The 17,283-nt window shown below is 41.0% G+C and overlaps 1 protein-coding gene across 1 annotated transcript; it reads right to left on the bottom strand.

Moving 5' to 3' along the window:
- Positions 1-1,534: 1,534 nt before the first annotated feature.
- On the bottom strand, positions 1,535-12,228 carry LOC125444230 (vomeronasal type-2 receptor 26-like). The gene is made up of 6 exons (XM_048516662.1): positions 12,026-12,228; positions 8,486-8,777; positions 6,455-7,060; positions 4,608-4,835; positions 4,019-4,145; positions 1,535-2,433 (listed from the first exon to the last, which is right to left on the bottom strand). Exons 1-6 carry the CDS (start codon positions 12,226-12,228, stop codon positions 1,535-1,537), a joined length of 2,355 nt encoding a protein of 784 aa, XP_048372619.1.
- Positions 12,229-17,283: the final 5,055 nt, after the last annotated feature.

Here is a 17,283-nt window from a genome sequence, read left to right as displayed (position 1 = left end):
TGATCAAGAATTTTTGAAATTAAATTTGTATAAACGCAAAAATTCTTTGGGGGAAGGTAAAGGAAATTCATGGTGAGCTCCCAAAGGAACCTGGTGGGCCACTGCGAGTAGCAGAGTGCTGGACTAGATGGACTCTGGTCTGATCCGGCAGGCTAGTTCTTATGTTCTTATGTTATGTTCTTAAATGTGTCTGAAGGTTTTCATAACTGTGCATTTCACAGCCAAATCCAGGAGGGCTTGGCAGTTGGGGACAACATCATTCCAGCACCACCCTGCCCCCCAAAAAACTGTTTTTTTCAAGAATGGGAAGCCCACAAGGAAAAATGGAAAACCTTGCCTTGAAATTCCTCCATAGGGGCAAGCAATCATATGCTGCAAAAATTGTGGCGTTTATCTGACCCGTACACTACTGGAATAATGGAGCAAACTAAAGTTGGCTCCATCCGTGGAACACCCTCACCCTGTCTCCACCCTGCTGACACAGCTGGGGTGGCATGAAAGGACTAGCAGAGAGCTGGGTGCCAGAGCTGTGTGTCCAAATGTTCCACAGTGTCCAATTTCTTTACTATCGAAGAAAGGGGAATCTTCTTTTTTTAAAAAATAAAGGTAAGTGCCTTAATATTAGTGAAAGCAATGTGAAACTAGCAATATTTACATACCTGATTGACACTTAAAAAAACTTTCAGGCCATTTCCGCACGGCCCCCCAGGCGCCCCCACGCTGGCAAGAATTCTGCCGGCGTGGGGGTGGAGGCCGTTCGCATGCAAGCGTGCGGGCGGCCTCAGGAGAGACCGGTGGACGACAGGTGGCTCCGCATGGAGCCGCCTCTGCTCCCTTTCCCGTCCCACTCACCTTCTCCCCGTCGTCGGCCTGCTGGCCTCCGAAGCCCCGCCCACGCTGCCCTCCGACCTCCAGGGGTTGGAGGACAGTGAGGGAGGGGCTTCGGAGGCCAGCAGGCCGACGACGGGGACAAGGTGAGTGGGAAAGGGAAGGGAAACAGCATGTTCCCGGTGGTGCTGTTCGCACCGCGCCGCCAGGAAGACGCTGTTCCCTCAAAAACAACCCTTTAAAGGGTTGTTTTTTAGGGCGGCCTGACGCCGCCCTGAGGGAGGGGAAGGGCAGCCAGGTCAGCGCTGCTGCGTTTCAGCAGCGCCGCCTGTGCGAACGGCGGCCTGGGGGCGGCGTTTTTACCTCCCCCAGGCCGCCGTTTTTGGCCCATGCGGAAACGGCCTCACATACTTCAGTTACTGATGGGGATACAGCGTTTTCACTGATTTTTTTCATGTTATTTTTGTTCTTTAAAGAAGAGTGAAGGAACTATGTGTATAAATTATTCTGTGCATGCCTTCAAACAACCAGATGCAGAAACATATTTTAACCCCTCTACTTCATCTCATTAAAATGAAAAAAAAGCTTTGAAAAGTTACTTAACAATAGTGTTATGGCAGTTGTCAGTTTTAAACTTCTGTGAAATGATTTCATTATTATGAAATGACGATTTAGCTCATCCACTTAGGTGTCAACAACTACTTCGCTAATTTTTCCTTCTAAGCTGTACTCTGCTATTCAGCTTAGATCTAACTACAATAATGTAGCATTTGGGGGAAAAGATACAGACCAGTAAGGCAGCACCGGAGGCTAAGATAGAGAAGATCTCCACAGCCACCATGTATTTCCCTTTGATACTCAGGTAGGCTGGAACAAAGGATAACCAAACGGTGCAAAAGATCAGCATGCTGAAAGTGATGAACTTGGCTTCATTGAAACTGTCAGGTAGCTTCCGAGCAAAGAAAGCCACCTGGAAGCTCACGCTAGCCAGGAGGCCCATATAGCCCAAGACACAATAAAACATAGTAGGAGAGGCATCATTACATTCCAATACAACTTCTTCCACCATTGAAAGCATGTCAACACCTGGGAAAGGGGGGGAATTAAGTAGCCAAATGGTACAAATACCGACTTGAATAAAGGAACAGGAAAGGACAATGGAAATGGACAGTCTTTTCCCCACCCATTTCCTCATCCAGCTGCCAGGGTTGGTGGCCATGAAAGCCACAATCACTGTGATCGTTTTTGCTAACACGGAAGCAACTGCAATGGAGAAAATGATGCCAAAAGCAGTTTGGCGAAGGAGACACATTATCTTTCCAGGTTTGCCAATGAATAACAAGGCACACAGGAAGCAGAGTAGAAGCGAGTTGAGAAGAGTGTATGTCAGGCTCCGGTTGTTTGCTTTCACTATGGGGGTGTTGTGGTGCTTTATAAATATTCCAAGTACCAAGACTGTGATCAAAGACAGGGACAGAGAGACCAAAAGGAAACCAGCTCCCAAAGGTTCTTGATAAGACAAGAAGCTCACCCTCTTGGGAATGCAATAATTCTGGTTCTTGTTTGGAAAATGATCAACTGAGCACTGAAAACAGTCCGGCATGTCTGCAAAAGCAGGGAGGAGACAGTGTTTTAAGTCAAGTAAACTTCCCATATTGTTCATTTGCTTGCGAACTAACTTTATTAGAAATGTAACTCAATTTAAAAATTTAACAAACATGCTGAAACACTTCCTCTTGCATAACCAATGTCTAATGGTGGATGAACGTCAATCAGATTAAAAGCTGACTGCAAATTGTAAGAAACATTGTTAAACAATTTAACAACCAATTTCTTACTGAAATGGATTTTAAATTTTATTTGAAACTTTTTTTTTGTATACATATGATACAACAGTGATTGGTCTCATTCGAGACAACGATGAAACCGCATACAGACGGGAGGTTGAACAACTAGCCTCGTGGTGCCACTGGAACAATCTAGAACTGAACACACTTAAAACCGTAGAAATGGTGGTAGATTTCAGGAGAAATCCTCCCATCCTACCTCTTCTCACAATACTAGACAACACAGTATCAACAGTAGAGACCTTTAAATTTCTAGGCTCCATCATATCTCATGACCTAAAATGGTCACCTAACATCAAAAATGTCATCAAAAAAGCACAACAAAGAATGTTCTTTCTGCGCCAACTCAGGAAGCTCAAATTGCCCAAGGAGCTGCTGATACAGTTCTACAGAGGAATCATTGAGTCTGTCATCTGTACCTCTATAACTGTGTGGTTTGGTTCTGCAACCCAACAAGATCGACACAGACTTCAGAGAATAATCAGAACTGCAGAAAAAACAATTGCTGCTAACCTGCCTTCCATTGAGGACCTGTATACTGCACGGGTCAAAAAAAGGGCGGTGAAAATAGTTACTGACCCCTCGCATCCTGGACATAAACTGTTTCAACTCTTACCCTCTAAACGTCGCTACAGAGCACTGCACACCAAGACAACTAGACATAAGAACAGTTTTTTCCCGAATGCCATCACTCTGCTAAACAAATAATTCCCTCGATAATGTCAAACTATTTATTATATATTTATTATATAATTACTGCACTACTTTTTTCATCATTCCTATTACCCATCTCCTTCCACTTATGATTGTGCTGACACTTCATTTCATTTATTTTATGACTTTACATTTTATGTTTTTAGTACTACTGATTGTTTTTTGATTGCTTACTAGACCTATATGACAATCATTAAGTGTTGTACCTTATGATTCTTGACAAATGTATTTTCTTTTATGTACACTGAGAGCATATGCACCGGAGACAAATTCCTTGTGTGTCCAATCACACTTGGCCAATAAAGATTCTATTCTATATTTTTCATTTGGGTTTTCTGTGACTATCAGTACATTGTACATTTTTCTAACATCTACACCAGAAGGCAACAATGCCTGTCAGGATGAGTGGATATTCTATCATGAAACAGTATAAAAATATGAAGTAAGTACAGGAATGTGTGCTGGAACTGACATGGGCCTATGATGTTTGCTGCCAGCTTTCAGTTTCTTTGTAACGTAACATCTAATCCTAAACCCTTTCTATATTTTACTTCTTGAATATTTTGCAGGCACATCCCTCTTAGGATACAACCAACCCATCCGATGACTCTGCACTGTACATCTCTTACCGTGATGATCAGAGATTGTCCCTTCTGGACATTGGAGACAATCATAACAGCAGAATGGCTCCCTTTTTCGCTTTGTCATCCTATACCCAGGATTGCAATTCTTACTGCACAATGACAAAGGTTGTACCTAAATCAAATCAATAGCGTGTTTATCATGGAATAATAGCTTGAAAATTGGGTTTACATATTTTTTTCTGAATTTTTCTGGTTTTGGTTAAACAGACACACTTTAAAAAAACAGGGAAAATATTTCATATTTGCTTTTCTGATGTTGTTTTTAATCTGGGTATTGAGCCTGAATGCAAAAAAATCTGCCTGCCTCCTAACTCACTGTGGGTCTGGAAAGCCTCGGGCAGCAGAGAACTTAACCCAGGCCCCCATGATGCAAACTCTGGGGCCGTTCGCACGACCCCCCTGACCCCCCAAAATTTCTTTTCAGTTTCCAGACCCCTAGCTTAAATTCCTATGGCTAAAGAGAGCTCATGCCTATTGTTTGTTTCTGAAGAGTGATGGGAGAACCTTTCTGAACACACACACTTTTTCTTTCCACCATAGCAAATTTCCTAAAAAGGCTGTGTTCTGGTCCTACCTGGTTGAATCGAGGGTGCCAAACCATGAATTCTTCATCTATCTGAAGTCTTTGTCCTGACAGTTCCTGGGAAGGGATCTTACCAACTTTCAGTCTAACAACAGATTGGTTGGGAAATGTTAACCAGCTGATAATATCAAATCCTACTATCAATTCTCTGTTGCCGTCAAAGGAAATCTGGTCTCCAGCGCTGTTGTTAAATGAGATGCATCCAAGAAAATGATGGAGCTACATTGAAAAATGAAACAGAAGTCTGCAACTAAAACAAAAAAACCCACAAATAACTATGATCACCACCACAACTTCCTGTGTCTACATTCACCAGTGAGTATGATTGGTTCTGTGGACTTTTTAAAGGGCTGTGTATGTCATTATTTTTCAATCTGAGTATGTTGATTTGCATATTCTTGGTGATCAGGCATGTATTTTGATTGGATTAGGACATTTCGTCAGAAGGCATTAAAGGAAATTAAAACATTAACTTTGTCTCATCTCATTTGAATATGGCATGAGCAATGAATTCCAAGTGTTTGAAAATTACGCATGATGACAAGAGTACGTTATAGATTACTTTGATGTCATCCAATAAATAAAAATGTTTTACACAGTTATTCTGCACAGAATTTAATGAGTTTCAGAGTGATGCACCTATGAATCTTGTGATCAGAAATAGTTGATAATAGACAAATGGTGGAAGAGAGAATGACAGTGGCATAGCACCAACAGGACAGGAGGGCACGAGGCCCAAGGTGCGTGCTGTGGCAGGGGAATGGTGGGGAATTTCTGGGGGTGTTTCAGGGGTGGTTGGGGGCGGGGCAGGGTTGGGTTGGGTGGTGCCGTAGCTTGGGCGCATGGAGTGCACATGCCCTGGGTGCAGTTTGCCCTCATTCCGCCCCTGGAGAATAAACAGTGGATATATGAGAGAATCTATGTGGGTTTCACTTAGAGGCTTCTTTTAGATATTAGCAATATTTCTGTAAGGGTGAGATTGCCAAAGCTCTGTTGGGAAAAAGTGCAGTTTCAGCATATCTTTGAAAGTACCAATGTGTTCTGGATGGCAGTTCCATCCAGTACAACATGATTGCAAACACCTTATGCAACATGATCTGCTAAGATGGTTTCATTGTTTCTAATTCTTCCAAAGGCTTTTATGGCACCTCTTTTTCACCAATTATTGAATGGAAGGGAGAAAATGGTTCTGCTGGCTACATATCAGCACCAGTTAGAACTGCATAATTGTTTGTAATGAGCGTCCATTGCAAGTGCTTTTCATTTGAATGTGATTATAAGCTGATCTGAGCCTGGAATAGAAATAAATGGATAATGAATTTAGAGGACATTTGAACATTACTTAATCAAAGTAGTTCAACCATCCTTGTTAGAGCATATAATAGCCTGAAACAAAAAGCAATACATTTCAAAATACTAAAAACTGATTTTTGAAATTGCAAACATGTTTCAAACAACCAAACAGATTATTGTATGCGTGGTCATAACTGTGTTTCCACTGCATTTATTATATATTTATTTGTTCATGTATTTATATAGTCTACTATTTACTAGCACTTATTCTCTGCTTTTCACCATGGTCTCGGGGCAAGTTACAATAAATACCGCACAAACTTTACCAGTGATAAAATCAACAGTGATTAAAAAACCACATTCTAAAAGCCCTTAAGACAATTTAAAATGTCATAGCAGAATGCCCCAATGCCCCATAATAAAATAGAAAACTTTTGCGCATTGGACCCTCCTGGAACTTTAGTGTAGGTGAGGGAACCTTTGCATTGCAAATACTCTTAGCTTGTGACAGCGCTGATCTCCAGATTACAAAAGGGATGAGCTACCTGCCAGGGCTGCTGACTTGAAAGCTTCCTTCTCTCTCCTTGTATGTCTTTTGAAGAATGCATAGCATTCAAAGCATATGCAACAGCATAGACCGCATTGTAGATGCTGTAGCTGTGGCCAGTCATGCTCATTTCAGATGCAGGAAGGTCCTTCAGGGTCTCATCTCCAGTGCAGTTAACCTGATTCACAGTGCCCAGAACCGAATTTGGGAATGCACAATGAAAAGTGTGTGACCAGAAGTCCCTGAGAAAAACATCTCCCTCCGCACTGGATGGCTTTCTGCTCTTGAAAAATTCTTGGAACCTCTGAAGTTCATTGGAGTGAATTGCAACAGATATCATGCCATGGAAGATTTGCACATCCCCACATTTTCCCTCGCCGTAGGCTTTCAGATCTGCGTGAGCTGTTACAATCCAAACTTTACCTTTTCGTTTTGGCATCAAGTACACAGTTTGCATGAATAATATAAGACATCTGAAATGTATAATATTACAAGATTGCCCTCCAAGGATTATTACATTGGCAGTGCTAGTCATCATTTTTTCATAGAGTTCTGAAAAAACTTTCAGAGATTTTGTCATATAATCATTGCCTTTCACATTGAGCTGTGAATACACAAAGGCAAAACAGATGCCATGCTGGGAAAAGACAGGAAACATCCTCTGCATAAACCATTCTAAATTCTCACCAATCATAGTAAAAAACCCAATCCATGTCCAGTTGAAATGCAGAAGTAATTGGAGAATCCCCAGGTATTGTTGTGTTTCATTAGGGACCATAGTATAGAAGGATGGGAGTTGGCTGTTATCCATCATCACTGGAGCAGGACCATATAAGATCTAAAGATTGATTTAAAAAATGAAAGAGGTGTATGTCCATGTGGTGGTTTATTTCATGTTTTCTTATATGGATCATAAAAATATGACAGAACATAAATAAGAGAGAACACAATGTTATATTTTAAAAATTATGATGAGCACCTAGTCATTGGCTGAGCTTGCCAAAAACCAGTGATAATATATAAAACTGTAAGGACCAGTTCACATTATCTCAATGTATTAATGTATAAAATCAATTTATTTGTGACATTACTAGCAAAAACGAAGATGGGTTTTCTTGAAGCCAGTAAATGAACAACCATTTCCCTCAACATGAAGCAAACCAGGCTAAACTCACATCTATTTCCATGTAAACAACTGAGGAGCCAATTTGGGAGGGAGTCAAAGTTGGTGGCATGAATCTGAGCCCCTGGTGGACTCCTTTGTGTAAAACATACCTAAATGTACAAAGCAGCAAAAATGTCCCCTCCCAGTAGCAATAATGTTGAGAAGCTAATGACTTTTTCAGGGAGAGAGAAAGCAAAGTAGAACCTCCAGCACCAAGGTCCATTAGCAGTGCTAGAAATAACATGGACACACATACACCATGCCAAAAATATATAGCTTCTAATTCCTGTCCTCTAGGGTTTGAAGGCAAGAGGAGCTCAAACTATTCTTCATTGCCTTTTTGCTTCAGGGTTTGATTTAATGATATGGGAAGCTCATCCTTGGATGTTATGATATTTCTGAGATGTCCGTAGTAATGTGCTAACAATAGACTGTGTCTTGTTCCCAAACCATACTTTCTCATCCCGAAAATGGCTGACATTAATGACCAATTGAACTGTTATTCAGTAATGTTATATGATTCAAATCAGGATTTCCTATGTGAGTAGAAATAAACCATCCAGAGTGGTTTAATCAATCCAGAAATGTTGTATGAACTGCATACAGCATGTAAAGTCATTTTGATAATGAATTTAATACATGCTTTAAAAAAATAGAATTTCTTCAGAACATATATCTAGAACTATTCTCAGAGATGAATGCTAACATGAAGGGGTAGAAGGGCCAAGATAAATCTGTAGTGCTTATACCACATTCTGTTGTCAAACAAAATATATTAAATCAGACCATGATAATTTAAAAAGAAATCAGCATCTAATTTATAATGGTGCTGGTAAATAACTAGCAAAATAACCATTTTCCTACCTGTGGGATCCTGTACATCTGCAAAAGATCATGAATAAATTCTGCATTCTCTGTCTCAATGTCCTCAAGAATTGCTTCTACATTGTCCTGCATATCACACCTATAGTTGGGGACAAATCTGTTCCTTGGGGAAATATGTTGTAGAGCAGCACGATATGTCAATCTTGGATTCATATAGCTTTCATAAATGTAAAACCCCAGGGTGAGATTTGGCAAGATCTGTGGATTTTCGTTGATCTCCTTGACAGCAAATTCCAAAGCCAGTATATGCTGGTAGTTCTGAGGAATCAACCTACAATAAAGGTTTATAGTTTGAATCTTGCACATATTCTTTGTATGTAAAATTAACGTTGCAAAGCCATAAAGCCTTTTTGATTGATGTTGCATTGGGACATCACCAGACAACATTTATGTGGCTATTATTATTCATGGCTTAGCTATGTATGTAATACATGAAACTGTACATTGTTATTTTGGACCTAAGCAATGCATTTGACGCCATTTCCAGAAACATTCTTTAATCAAAGTTAACACACCTCCAGATGAAGCCGCATTTACTTATGCTTATATGCAAATTATACACTGCCACTCCCTATCAAGTGAAATTGGACCAAACTGGTTTCCTATCCAATAAAATATTAACTGCTAGAGGGGTTAAACAGGGTTGCGTACTGGCCTCCCAGCTGTTTAATCTTTATATAAACGATCTCCAAGACCATCTTAGTAAAGTTGATGGACACCCACCTCAACTAGGGGAGTGCCCTATTCCACTCTTACTATATGCTGATAACGCTGCCATTTTATCTCAATTGGTCATCAAAGATACCTGAAAGCTTGAAAGCTTTTTTAGTATTGCGAACTAAAACTTAATAATTAAGTCAATACTTAATCATTTTTAATTTTTAATTTTTAATAATTTTTATTATTAATATTTTAGTAATTAACTTAGCTTAATAATAAAATAATAATTAACTTAATAAACTTAATAATTAACTAAAACTTAATAATGGAAAATCAAATACGCTTGTCTTTTCAAAACGTTGGCACCAGCTTACCTGGAAAATTAACAACATTGCGATTGATCATATAAAACCTTAAAATATCTAGCGGTCAACTCCCAATACAACCTTACATGATCACTATACAGATCCTGTGTGATCTCATCAGCCAAACGCACAATGTCTGGTATAATTGAATTTTACTATGGAAAGGGAAACCAGTCAGTAACAGCTGCTCTAAAAATCTTTCAGGCAAAATTATTGCCTCAAGTTCTTCATGAGATTCCATTATGGATTGGAGATTTCCACTCAGATATAAAACAAATTCAATTACACTTCCTGAGAAGGATACTGGGAACCCCAAACAGTGTGCCTCGAAGCCAGACTCTCTCTATAGACTGAAGCTTGGTTTGGTTCTATAAAATACTGGCTCAAGCTACACTTTAGGACTCTTGCCGGTGACCTCAATTTAAATCTTCTTAAAGATCAGTTCCAATTTTACTGGTCCAAAGTTATTGTGGACTAAATCAGAGCCATAGGGATTGATCTGGATACCATAGTATAAGTATTAACAATGAACTATATATCTTCAAACTAATTCATGACAAACTAAGAGACCATGAGCATCACTTCTTCTATCCAACAAAGGCAGCTATATGCTCTCCCCACTTTCTCAGAATACAGTCAAACTACAGATTTAGAGCTAAATATGTTTCCACTCTGTCATCTATCAAACAACATTGAGCTTTTATGCTAGCATGTTTTAATAGTTTTCCATCAGCTGTCACCCCTGGAAGATATCTCCGAATACCTAAACAATAAAGACTAGGTCATTGCGGATTCAAATCCCCAGATATTATATCCCACCTACTCTTGGAATGCAACCTTCATAACAATCTACGGATATCCCTGATTCATCCTCTGCTAACCACAAGGATCACTGAATCCAATTTTCAGGCTACTTGCTTTTTGCTAAGTGACTGCAGCTCACAAATTACTTAAGCAGTAGCCATATATTTAGAAAATATTTTAAACATTTATGTTCTTTTTCAAACTTTTTAAAACTTTATGAACTTTTTAAAAAAAACTTTTTTTAAACATGACTTTCATACGTCTATACTCTTGCGATAATCCTTTAATATGGCAATAAAGGTATAATGAAATGAATACTTGAAAATGGCTCATATTTGGAGTAAGCATGACTGACAACATTGCTATTGCTACAGATTAATGTGTCACCTCCTTCTATTACATCCTGCTTCCTACCCCCAGCATCAGATATAAATATGCTTTCAAACAAGATAAGCATGTAAGGGTTCCCCTTGGTTTATTTACTAGTTCAGATAACTAAGTCATTGGTCCAAATTACTGCTCATTCAAAAGACCATATACTTTTGAGAGTGGCCTCTGCTAGGCATTGAGTGTAGATTTGGGGGGGGGGGCAGTTCCCCTCTGGCTCCAAGGTTTCTTGTCCCTCTGTTAACCTTCTTTCCCACAGCCTGCAACAATCATGAAGTGCAGAGACATGCCAAGCTTCATCTCTCTGCCCTGAGGTGCCACAAAGCTTTTACAAGGTTTGGAAGATGCCACTTCATACCAAGGGTGCTCCTTCACACTTCACCCAGCCTCTCATAAGATTATTATCCAGAAAAGATATAAGTTAAAAAATAAGGAGATAGTGATGTATGTATATGCAAATGACAACTAAATAGAATTATTTAGTAAACATACTGGTATATCCAGCTTGAGGAGCCATGTGACGTAGTGGTTAAGTGCTTGCACTGCCACTCACACAGTCAGGAGTTCGAGCCCCCTGTGGGTCAGATATCCTGGCAGCTGGCTCATGGTCAACTCAGCCATCCATCCATTCCTTGGTCGGTAAATGAGTACCTAGCATATAACTAGGTGGTGAAGAATAGCCAGGGAAAGCAATGGCAAACTACCCCACAAAAACGGCTTGCCTATGAAATCACTGCTTACAGTGGTACCCCAGGGTCGGACACGACTGAAGGGGAAACTTTACCTTTATATCCAGCTTGAGCACTTTCAACATAACAATATTAACAAATAGAGCATTAGTAGATCGACCAATGTTTGCGACTAATGACGTTGATTTATTAAGTGTAGCATTAAATGATCATGTTCTAAGCACCACAGAGTTACCTGTACAAGCCAAGGAAGGTATGCATTTTAATTGATTTCATCATTCTTGATGAATTAGCACCATGAGCAACACGTATTTGGATACCAAACTAACATTAACCAAATCCTCAGTTTGCCTAGGATCACGAACACTTCTTTAGAGAAAATCCTAGGTTTGACTTTGATCTCCCCCCCCCCCCACACACACCTTGTGATGTCTCTACATGTAATGGTGATACAGATCTGGGTCTGACACAATTTCTGGGAATGGAAACAGCAAAATGTGACGGAAACTTTTTTGATTATTGAGAATGTGATGGAAACCTAGTTGATTATTGAGAAAGTATAAACTGGGCACATCCTCCCTTTAAAAAAAATTATGAAACCTTCAATTACGTACGCATATTGTTCAGATAGTATCCCAGCAGGTTGGCACTTGAAGTGTTTTGGACTTGTGGCAAAGATTGCCTGAGATACAATAGCACTGACGATGAGATCTCCTGGCTGAATATACTTATGAAGAACGGGGTAGCTATCCACAGCAGCACACTGAATAACACGCCCCTTGCCCACAACCTGACCAAATACCAGTAACACCACCATCACTAATATCAGCATCCTAAGTGCAAACTTTCTGTCTGATAATAGGCTCCCCAGTTTGCATCTATAGCAGTAACACACATACAATGTGTGTTAGCACTTTCTAGTGTTCAGTGTGTGCCATCTTTGGTTACAAGAAGAGGATAACTTTCTATGATTACATTGTCCTGAATAGGGAACAGGTGAACACAATTCGCCTGAAGTCAAGAGAATATAATGTGGCATAAATCACCACGGTGGACTACTCGCTGTCTCCAGTTCTGAAACAAACAGGAGGATATGCCTGCCACTGCAGTTCTAATTACTTCTGTTCCTGGCTGTTGCTGGTTTTCTGCAGGAAAATTCAGAAAGTCACAGAATTAATTACAGTTCTGTTGGTAATTACGGGGGCCCAACTTCTTACCTGTCAGGGGAATTGTAATAAACAAGTGATATTTTAATTTCTAAATACTATTATTTTCAAATATAGTAATACAGTTGTGTATGCCAATGAACTTTTCACATTGAAATACTTTCACCAAGTCATAATGCACACAGCCACTATTAGGCGGAGGGCATTAGAAAAGTCTTAACATACTTTTACTCACTACTCACCCCTTCTTTACCCCAATTGAAAGATCTGGGACTGAATGCTGCAGGCATTAGTCTGATCAAATTTGCTACACAGTTTAATAAACTTTGGCTGAATGGTTTAAAATCCTTTGACAGAGTGGGTGACTCTACCTTTGTATCACCCTTGGGATGAAGAAGAAGAAGAAGAGTTTTGGATTTATATCCCCCCTTTCTCTCCTGCAGGAGATTCAAAGGGGCTTACAATCTCCTTGCCCTTCCCCCCTCACAACAAACACCCTGTGAGGTGGGCGTGGCTGAGAGAGCTCCGAGAAGCTGTGGCTAGCCCAAGGTCACCCAGCTGGCGTGTGTGGGAGTGTACAGGCTAATCTGAATTCCCCAGATAAGCCTCCACAGCTCCGGTGGCAGAGCGGGGAATCAAACCCGGTTCCTCCAGATTAGATACACGAGCTCTTAACCTCCTACGCCACTGCTGCTCCTGTGTGTGTTATTGGTGTGTTATTGATTATATTTTGTGGTGTTATTGATTATATTTTGATTTCTCCTTACCTTTTTTCATCCAGTGGTGGAATTCTAATAATTTAATAACCAGTTCGTCCTCCCCCCCCCCCCGCTGCTGTGTGCCCCCATCCCACTTACCTGCTGTGGAGGAACTTCTTGTGGAAGTAGAGGGAAGCAACGGGGCCTTGCCACCGCTGCTCCGAAAGCCCCCTTACTCCCCTTGGAGAGGGGGCAACGGGGCTTTTAGCACCTCAGAGCAGCCAGAGGGCAAGGTGCCTGGCTGCTCCGGGGCTCTGAAAGCCACTTTTAACAACCAGTTCTCCAAATTCAACAAAAAATTAGGTACCACTACTACCGAACTGGTGCGAACCTGCTGAATCCCACCATTGCTTTCATCTATACACTCCTTTATTGTTGATGACTATTTTATTAGTGATCATCTGCCATTATCTTTCTTCTTTGCTATCAGGCCTGCAGAAATGGATGGTTTTGATGTGCATCACCCTTTGCAAAAACAATTTGGTTGGATTGCCCTAGCACACTTAACAATTCCTCATTGACGTCTTCTGTTCTTTCTATTTGCAAAAAAACATGATTACTAACACTAAATCTCCAACCCAAGGACTCTTATATTATGAGATGATTATACAACATATAGTTGACATTCTTCAAAGCATTTCCCCTCTTTTGCATAGTAAGCATGGTAACGCCACTCCTTGGTTCGACAAAGAGTGCATGACAAACAGATTCGAACCCTATACGCTTCTTATTGCTCCTCTAGTCTGCAATCTAACTTCGACCAACTTGCTGAGTTACGTTCAGATTAACACCAAACTATTCAAATAAAACACCAGAATGCTATCTTACTTAAATGGAACCAACTGCTACCAGCTTCCATCTCTAAGGAGCAGCAGTGGCGTAGGAGGTTAAGAGCTCGTGTATCTAATCTGGAGGAACAGGGTTTGATTCTCCGCTCTGCTGCCTGAGCTGTGGAGGCTTATCTGGGGAATTCAGATTAGCCTGTACACTCCCACGCACGCCAGCTGGGTGACCTTGGGCTTGTCACAGCTTCTTGGAGCTCTCTCAGCCCCACCCACCTCACAGGGTGTTTGTTGTGAGTGGCGAAGGGCAAGGAGATTGTAAGCCCCTTTGAGTCTCCTACAGGAAAGAAAGGGGGGATATAAATCCAAACTCCTCCTCCAACTCCTCCTCCTCCTCCTCCTCCTCTTCTCCTTCTCCTTCTTCTTCTTCTTCTTCTTCTTTTCTCCTTCTCCTTCTCCTTCTCCTTCTCCTTCTCCTTCTCCTTCTTCCCCTCCTCCTCCTCCTCCTCCTCCTCCTCCTCCTCCTCCTCCTCCTCCTCCTCCTCCTCCTCCTCCTTCTTCTTCTTCTTCTTCTTCTTCTTCTTCTTCTTCTTCTTCTTCTTCTTCTTCTTCTTCTTCTTCTAATGACTCCAAGCATTTTTGGTGCCTAATTAATGATATTGAAAAAACCTCTATGGCCCCTTCACCATCTATCTCTCCTTCCAAATGGTATGACCACTTCTATAAACTATACCACTAATCCACTCAGGCGAAAACAACCCCCTTCCTGATCTCTCAGGATCAGAACCTTGGCCACTATCCACAAGTCTTTTGAAAAATCCCGGGTTGCAGCTGCTTGAGAGCGAATGGCTAGGCAGTATTCGGCTGCACTTTACTTTTTAAAAATTTCCCAGCTTATATCTGCATAGCTAAACAGGTACAAATGGTCCTGTTGTGGTATCTTAAGATGTCAGCATGACTGTGGGAGTTCATTTGTGCATTCCTGCGTAGCTACACATCAGTGGGAGGTTTAAAAAGATAGACGTGCCTCTGTGCAAAGGTGCAACAGCAACCTGCATTTTTTTCTGTGGGCTCCAAATGCTGCCTGCATGGATGTGAACATGAAAACAGGAAAACGGGTTACTTTATCCTGACTGCAACCTGTTATACATTTGCTGTGTGGAAAGGGCCTCAGAATTGGAATGGCTTTGCAAAGTAAATGGGACTATACAAGAATTTGCCATTAGAGGAACGCCGTACACAATTTTTTTTCAACTCCCAATTTAGGCTTATTATGTTTGGGAGGAAGATGGGTTACTTGTGCTTGTTAGCCAATGTCCAGATTAGGAATGGATCTGCTGAGTCACTCTCTTCCTTTGATGCCTCTTCTGCTGAAAGAATAACACATTCACTGAGTGAGCTGGATCCATGACAACATTTTTCCGGTTGGAAAGGCTTAAGTTTGCAGAGTTTAATCTTATAGTACACCTCTTTCTGCTGTGACACAAAATGCCCCTGAAAACTTTTTCTGGGAGAGGAGAGGAAAACGTGGCCTGCCAATCGATATCCTTCCATCTAAAAAAACAAGTGAGGTAGTATAGGTACCAGACTGAAAGTCTTTTGATTGTTTCAAAATATCAAAAATGGTATAGGTAAGCTTCAACATCATTACAGTTTTTATAAATAGGTTTATTGGGATCAGATATGGATTAGGAGACTTCTGGCTTAGCATCCCTAGGTAACAAGTTTTCAGGGAAGTTTTTGTTGAAGAAGAAGAAGAAGAAGAAGAAGAAGAAGAAGAAGAAGAAGAAGAAGAAGAAGAAGAAGAAGAAGAAGAAGAAGAAGAAGAAGAAGAAGAAGAAAAGGAGGAGGAGGAGGAGGAGGAGGAGGAGGAGTTTGGATTTATATCCCCCCTTTCTCTCCCGTAGGAGACTCAAAGGGCCTTACAATCTCCTTGCCCTTCCCCCTCACAACAAACACCCTGTGAGGTAGGTGGGGCTGAGAGAGCTCCGAGAAGCTGTGACTAGCCCAAGGACACCCAGCTGGCAATCGTCAGTGTGGGAGTGTACAGGTTAATTCCCCAGATAAGCCTCCACAGTTCAGGCAGCAAAGTGGAGAATCTAACCCGGTTCATCCAGATTAGATACATGAGATCTTAACCTCCTACGCCACTGCTGCGCCACTGCTAAGACAACCCAATAAATCTAAATCAACACCATGAAAATTATCTGATTGGTTTGAATGAGAATGTTGAACATTTGCTCAGCATTGCTCTTCCAGTGACCTGTGAGCTGTGCTTTTCCTTTGCTTCTTGACCAATGTTTGTTTGTGTTTTTGTGTGTGTGCATGTGACAGAGAAAGACAGTTTTAAATTATTTAGTTTTATTTTCAGTGCCATCCATTCTTATAAATCAAGAAACAGAACAACCATTAAATTCAAAGTCATCATAATTAATATTCCGTTATGTTAGACTTTAATTTGGTATTTATTTATTTATTTATTTATTTATTTATTTATTACATTTATTAATACAATAAAACACATAAAACAATCATTTACATTTCACAGTTAAAACAGCCAGTACGGCGACTTTACCCTCCCAACCCTAACCCCAACTCCGCCTACGGGCGGCCTAGATGACATGAGGGTCTGATGGTCATCCATGCTGGCCAAAAGCCTGGTGGAACAGGTCTGTTTTGCAGGCCCTGCGCAAACTTTGAAGGTCCCGCAGGGCCCTGGTCTCACTAGGGAGCCTGTTCCACCAGTTGGGGGCCAGGGCTGTAAAACTGAAACTCGTGCAACATGCAGCAGCCAGGTTACTGATGGGAACATTGTTTCAGAACCGGATTACTCCAGTCCTATATCTACACTGGCTGCCCATCGAGTTCCGGGTCATCTTCCAAGTATTGGTCATTAGTGGCATTGGGCCTACATATCTGAGGGACTGCATCTCCCCGTACTGCCCCACTAGGGTCCTCCATTCTTCGGAGGAGCACCTGCTGGAAATCTCCGGTTCGAAAAAGATCAGGCTGGCCTCTTTTACAGCCCTGGCCCCACTTTACAATATTTCTCAAAGGAGAACAAGTCAAATATTCTGCCAAACTCACAGATCAAACAATTTTTGAATTCTTTTTGTATAAATTCATAATTCATGACAGAAGAAGATGAGGGAATTATGCCTATAGA

This window comes from Sphaerodactylus townsendi, linkage group LG15 (assembly GCF_021028975.2).
Source record: "Sphaerodactylus townsendi isolate TG3544 linkage group LG15, MPM_Stown_v2.3, whole genome shotgun sequence".
NCBI classification, from domain to species: domain Eukaryota; kingdom Metazoa; phylum Chordata; class Lepidosauria; order Squamata; family Sphaerodactylidae; genus Sphaerodactylus; species Sphaerodactylus townsendi.
Note: the sequence above shows the minus strand (reverse complement) of the source record. Positions and strands in the feature narration are given on the sequence as shown.

Bases quoted from the DNA above. Each gene is read 5' to 3' on its own strand.
- LOC125444230 (XM_048516662.1), bottom strand. From the start codon at position 12,228: ATGGTGGTGTTACTGGTATTTGGTCAGGTTGTGGGCAAGGGGCGTGTT. The intron at 8,778-12,025 runs GTACGTAATTGA...CCTTTATTGTAG, and splicing joins ATACTATCTGAACAATATGC to GTTGATTCCTCAGAACTACC. The intron at 4,146-4,607 runs GTAGGACCAGAA...GATTTGATTTAG, and splicing joins GGCACCCTCGATTCAACCAG to GTACAACCTTTGTCATTGTG.